This window comes from Setaria italica, chromosome IV, assembly GCF_000263155.2.
Source record: "Setaria italica strain Yugu1 chromosome IV, Setaria_italica_v2.0, whole genome shotgun sequence".
In the NCBI taxonomy this organism is placed as follows: Eukaryota; Viridiplantae; Streptophyta; class Magnoliopsida; order Poales; family Poaceae; genus Setaria; species Setaria italica.
In genome coordinates this window covers 6500550-6507224 of record NC_028453.1, presented here as the reverse complement: position 1 = coordinate 6507224, position 6675 = coordinate 6500550, and the positions used below count along the sequence as shown (strand labels likewise).

Below are 6675 nucleotides of genomic sequence, written 5' to 3'. Positions count from 1 at the left end.
TGCAACATTTCAAATATAAAATCTCGAATAACATCTGACCTGAATCTCTTCAAAAGGATCACGACTTTGTAAAATTGACCATTGAAACATTGGAGAGCATCTTATGCAACATCAAGAAAGAGCGCAACAAAAAAAATCCTCATATTGCAACATCAAAGGAAAAAGTTTGAAACATCCAGAATCACGTATTGCAACATACAAAATGATATAGTGACCATTGAAACATTGGAGAGCATCTTATGCAACATCAAGAAAGAGCGCAACAAAAAAAATCCTCATATTGCAACATCAAAGGAAAAAGTTTGAAACATCCAGAATCACGTATTGCAACATACAAAATGATATAGTGACTATTGAAACATTGGAGAGCATCTTATGCAACATCAAGAAAGAGTGCAACAAAAAAAATCCTCATATTGCAACATTAAAAGAAAAAAGTTTGAAACATCCAGAATCACCTACTGCAACATATAAAATGATATAGTGTAACACCTAGAAATAACATATCGCAACAACATATTCCACGTACCAGGTCATGCTGTCGTTGCCATCCTATTACTCCAATCAACACCAACAGATCTGACTCCACTTCCGGCCAGAGCACTCCCTATGTGTTGCACATCTAGAGGAGGGAAAAAAGCTCGCGAGCTCGCCGTGCACCATCTTCTCGTCATGTCACGACGGATGAGCTTTCCGCGCACCGCCCTCTCACTCATTGTGTTGCGCCGCGCTGCTCGGTTTGCGTCTGCCACCCACCTCAACCGGGGGAAAGGGAGGAGGAGCTAGGGGAGAGGGACCTCCACCTCCATCTCCACCACCGCTCTCTCGCCGGAGGGTCGCCACCCATGCCGAAGCAGTTCGTGTCGGTCACCAACACTGCCGGGGTTGGAGCTGCCTGAGGTCGCACCGCTGGCCTGGGACTGGACGCGGGGGAGGCGCCGTCGTAGGCCTGGAGGTGGCGCATCACAGGTTGTTGCACCGCGGGAAGGCATCATGGCCGCGGCCTGCCCGTGCCGGATCCCGCTCCTGCCGCCGCTTGCCCAGCCATGAACTCGAGAGAGAGGGGAATGGGTGTGTGGCGTAGAAAGATTAGTTGGCTTTTTTTACGGGAGAAGGTGCTGGAAACGATGGATGTGAAGGGGAAGTATCCACGTGTCTTTCCAGAGCCAGCGAGACGTCCATTTCTCAGAGCCCGGACGCCCGTGTCTTAGCGTTTCCGATATATATATGATGCCAAAGCCTACACCTTCTTTTCGATAACCGGATCAGTAAGTTTGAGCCCCCACGACAGGTCTTCGCAGTGGCGGACATGAGGCAGCAGGGCTCCGGTGTCGATAATCCTGTTGATTTCTTTCCTCGTGCACTCGAAGGCGGGCGGCCCGTGAGAGCACGGCTCCATGGACATGGCCCTCGCGCACGGCGGGTCGGGCGCCGGCTCCGAGTAGTTCATCGGCCTGAACAGGAGGTACGGCGTGTGGCCGCCGAGCCCGTGGCCGACGTACCCGAACGTCGACCACCCGCTGGTGACGATCCTGTCGGTCAGGCTCAGCAGGTAGATCTCGGCTAGCGCCTTCATGTCGTGCTTGCTGTGGAACCAGAGCTGGTGCTCCTCGTGGCTCGGCTGGTGCACTCTCACCACCTCGCCGCTGGTGGTCGCCGACTTCCAGTACATCTCCCGGATGTTGTCGTGGTACCAGGAGCTCAGGCCGGTCACCAGGACGGCCGTGGTCCTCGCGCCGGCAGCCGCCGGGAGAGCCGGCGCGACGCCTTCCGTGGTCACGACCGCCGGCAGCAGGTGCTCCCTCGACGTGCACGCGAGGATCTGGTCCAGGACTTGCTGGAACGGCTTGTCGCTGCTGTCGAACACCCTGATCTGGATGCCAACCCTCTCGTCCGCGTCCTTCAGGTACGAGTTGTAGTACCTGGTGACCATGCCCCAGATGTCGTTGGTCGGGTGCAGGAGGTACCGCGACAGGATGTAGAACACCGAGTCCTTGCTTGGGAACAGCCGGTCGAGCTCCTCCCGGTACGCTGGGTTGAAGAAGAGCCCCGGCGCCATGTACTGGTCCGTCCTGATGATCGCCCACTGCACCCGGTGGAGGAACTGGCGGTGGTCGTCGCAATACACGAGCCTGTTCGCCTGGGACGCGGCGTGGTCAAGGTGCAGGTACACGAAGCGCAGCGCGGAGACGGACCCGCTCCGGTTCACCGCCACGTTCCCGTAGCTCTCCGGCGCGTCCTCGCCCAGCTCCTTGAAACCCTCGACCGGGAAGTCGGGGGGCAGCGCCCACGTCGTTCCCGGGAACGGCTCGCAGAAGAGGCCCGTCAGGGTGTCGCCGTAGCCGCGGTCCACGAGGAGCACGCGGCCGGTGAGCAGGGCGTAGAGGAAGACGGAGGCCATGGCGAGCATCCGGTTGCCGAGGCCTCGGTACGAGATGAGCACGAGGTAGCTGCAGCCGTCGACGTCGTCGGCGTCCGTCTGCCCGGACCTGAGCCGCTCCGATGCTCGCGTGTACGGCTCGGTGCCCGGGCCGCACCGCCGCTGCAGCGCCTCCTGCTCCCGCAGCCGCTTGATGAGGTGCGGCGACGCCGGGCGCGTCATGTCCTTGTGGTAGTACGCGGCCTGGTAGCGGCTGGCGCAGGAGTGCTCGTCGAATCCTGGAACCAGCAGGCCGCCGAGAAGCACGTCTTTCTTGGGCTCTGCAACTGAAAAAAAACGCAGTGCTCTCGGGTTACTTGGTTTGGGCAATGTTGTCCAAGATCGACGTGCAAATACATCCAAAGCGAACCAGACATGCTAAATGGAAACTGTAATGTTGACAGGAGGTTTAACCTCTTTGTGAGCCTATGCTGGCGACGGTGGACTTGATCCATACCGTCGTCGGGGCGCCGAGGCCGCCGCTGAGGAGGAGGAGCAGGGGCGGCATTGTCATGATCAGAAGCACCAGCGTGGCATTCACCACGGAGCTCCATTGCCTGATGTCGGCGGTCGCCGCCTTGGTCGTCTTCTTCCCCGTGAACGGCGAGGCCTCCTCGATCCCCAGCCAGCTGGCCTCGTCTCTCGCCTCCGTGCCGCGCGTGTTGGTGTCCATTTTGCTTAGTGTGAGGCTGTGAGGTCGCTCGCTACGAACTGCTTCACTTGCATTGGCTACTAGCTACCCCTATATGGAGTTATGGACCCCCCGTATGTGCTGGTTGTTTAAGTATATCATGAAGTCACACGCCAACGGAACCTTGTCGATCACCATCAGATTAGTTTGGTTCTTTTTTTTCGAAGAGCCTATTAGTTTGATTCTTACGATCCAGACTTGAGAATGCTGCTAAACTTTTCCTCGTGAAGTAAAGTGCAAGCCACCTGTTGTTCAAAACGACGTCCGATGTAGTAAGGTGAGACGAACGACGATGCCCTAGAGGATCTTGACCAACCTGACGCATCGAACGGAGACGGTAAACTGAGCACTTGCCCCGCTGCGCCCCACTCGAGCTCCGAGCTCTCGCAGAAAATAGACAGTACATGGCGTACGTCTCGATCCGCCATCTTCGATCCTTTGGAGGCCGGACGTTAGGCTCAGTTCGTCCTAGCTAAGTAGGCACGCAGGTCTCAGCTCGCCGGAAAAGTCGATCCCCTAATGGCCATGCATCCACTAACGAGAAGCAGCTCGCGGAGTCGCGGTAGAAGAAGACGCCAGCGAGCGGCCGGCTTCGTCAGCAACGGCAAGCAAGAGCGCGAGGCCGGCAAGCATTTCCTACAAGGACTCGAGCGACGCGCCACGCATGTGCTCAACTTACAGCGCACCGCCCCGGACTCACAGTGCACGCACTAATAGACAATACCTGCCCTGCGCATCGTGTCAGTACAACATCGGACGCGTCGTTGCCGGCGACCCGGCCGTCTTCCGTCATTGTAAACAACTGGCCATTTAACGAGCTGTTCCCTGCAACGAAACTGCGTTTGGAGTAGCACCCGGCGTGCAAAACTACATGCGCCACAGCACCGGCTAGCGATTAAACCAACATGCAACTTGGTATTTGAGTTTACCTGACCGCGTCAAGGTTGTTGTTAACAAAGACATGGCTTCTACTTTACTTCAAAGGCAAATTTAGCAGCAATCCCTAGCATGGATCGCAGAGATCGTGTGGTCCAGGCATTCCTAAAGAAGAAAAATGAAATTAAGCGATGGGTGAGCTTACCATTTACCCTCGATAATTCTGTTGACTTGCACTTAACGACATTGGTGGTAACGATGATGCAGGGACAGGAGACCATCGCGGTGGAGCAGCGCCTACGAAGGAACCATGGCAGCCAGATGCGGATGATCACGACTGGCGACAATGTAGCCAGGGATGGAGCTTCCTTGGGGACAAAGGTGACCATATCGACGGTGGAGATGCTAGAGATTTCATATTTTTCTTAGATGAAGAAAGCTCTATTAAATATAAAGTTCCCATCACCTCTATAACATTAAATTCATTTTTGACATGCTAACCAATATACTGAACTTAGTGATATTATGCTTGTCTCCTTAGCTTTTTCTTCTTAGATTTCTTTCCAAGCTCTGCTAGCCGTAAGGTGATACATGGCAACCTCGGACTCAGTGCATGGCAGCTTAGCTCGCTTGCTTATATATAGATCAAAACATCCTGAAAGGGACCGTGCGTGCTGCCACAACTGTGTAAACTTTCTAGTGATCCGACGGAGGGCCACGGAGCGACATTTGGCGAGGACGGACGATGCCATGCAAATCATGATGAGAATGATGCCAAGTGGATCAGAGTTGGTGGCAATGACGAACTCTAGTGTGGGCATCGTGTGGGAAGAAGGGCTGCGATGCATAAAGAGATCCTCTCGGTCTCAGTGGCACACCCGAGATCCTCTCGGTCTCGGTGGCACACCTAACTTTGTTCTACTATAGCGGTGCAAGTACGTCGAACGATGGTGGGGTGACAAAAACATATGTACGATGGGAAACTAAAAGAAATATTAATCAAATGATAGGTGAGAGAGACAAACCTATCAAAACCTTCCCATATGAAACTACAGTGGAGGCTAGGGGCAGATCCAACATGAGGGCTGGGGGAGGGGGAGCTGGAGCCCCCTACCCTGTGAATTCCATGAAGTCACCCCAAAGCCCCTACAAATTTTAAGCATAGATGAAGAGGTGGAAGAAGAAAAGAAGGAAGAAAAAGAAGGAAAAGAGAGAAGGAAGAAGAAGGGGAAGATTAACCCCTCTAATTTTTGGAGTTGGATCCGCCCTGGTGGAGGCTTGGAGCCTAGGATAAGCCTTTAAGGACGTGCATATGTAGGCTTACTAGGTATAAAAATGCAAGAAGGATCCTAAAGATTTAGATAAAAATTTGACATTGTAATTTAACCAATTTTACCATTACTAATTGGAAATTTGTTAGCCCAAGCATTAATCCTCGTAATACGTATGCATACGTGTTAGGGAAAAAAAATCCAAAATGTTCCCATGTAAAAGACCTGTTTGTAAAAAGTAGGTCCAATAATTGTTCTGGGATTCCACCCCATTTTTAGTCACTACATGTGTCAATGTACTCCGTGCGTGTAGTGACTAGTGAGTGTTTATTTGGATTTTGTAAGTACAAATAATTAAGGTCATGGTTTTGTTAGTTATATAGGAAAAAGTCCATTTTATTATCCTCACCTATTCACTTTATCCATCTAATCCCCTCAACAAAATTTAGACTCGATTTACTCCCTAAACTATTTCAATTGGTCCAATCTACCCTTAATGAGATTTCTCTTTTTTATTTCTCTACGTACAAGTTGAATTTTAAATCCAAATTTTGCGAGTAGATAGGGAACATGATGACGCATATTTGTAACAACTCGAAAATTTAAATCCAAGAATCACTCGAACTCAAAAACTTCAAAACCTATTTTAAAATCTAATTTTAAAATATTGCAAAATCTTTCTGGAGCTCAATTCATTTTCCATCCATAATCCATCCAAAGAGCACCACGTACCAAGCAGCACAGAGCAGCAGCAGCAACCAACGTTGCATGCAAGCTTCATGTGCCAGGGCCCCTTGCCGTGCTCGCCCTGCTCTGCTCGAACGACAGCTTGGCACCGCGAGGTGACCACGCCCTACCGTTCGGCACCGTGCCGCACCGCCCCTTGCCATGTCCCCACCTCAGCCATGCTACTGCTGCCTTGTCGCGCGTGCCGTCAATGCCGCATCGCCTCAGCGCCACCTCCGCAGCAAGCCAATGCTCGCTAGCTGCCGCCCGGCCACAACGTCGTCATTCATGGTGAGCAGGTGAGCTGCTGGCACAGCTCCGCCCTCGCCGCCTATAAAAGCCACCCCTAGCTGCTCTCCGTCACCATCTCGAGCTCGCCGAGCTGCCTAGCTCCGCCGCTCATCTCCCTCCTCGCTCTAATTTCACTCTCCTCTGTTCTTGCGCTAGGAAGGTTCCCCCTTGTCGATCTCCGACGACAAGCCGCCACAACTCGATTAGTTCGTCGGTGAGCACCTCCACACACTCCTCTACTTTTCCCAAGCAACGACCCTCCATATCCTCTCCCACACCAAGCTCCTAAGAACTCAAGAGCCTCATCCATGGCCGCCCGTGGCTGACCTCCTTCAACCCCCTCACCCCGGCCAAGAACCCCCAAAATCGAATACCCTCATCCTCCTCTCTCTCCCCATGCC

At 52.9% G+C, this 6675-nt stretch overlaps 1 protein-coding gene across 1 annotated transcript; it reads right to left on the bottom strand.

The window, feature by feature from the left end:
* Positions 1-1240: 1240 nt before the first annotated feature.
* LOC101768672 (galactoside 2-alpha-L-fucosyltransferase) lies at positions 1241-3102 on the bottom strand. Its single transcript, XM_004966718.2, has 2 exons — positions 2834-3102; positions 1241-2700 (listed from the first exon to the last, which is right to left on the bottom strand). Exons 1-2 carry the CDS (start codon positions 3090-3092, stop codon positions 1241-1243), a joined length of 1719 nt encoding a protein of 572 aa, XP_004966775.1. The 5' UTR covers positions 3093-3102.
* Positions 3103-6675: the final 3573 nt, after the last annotated feature.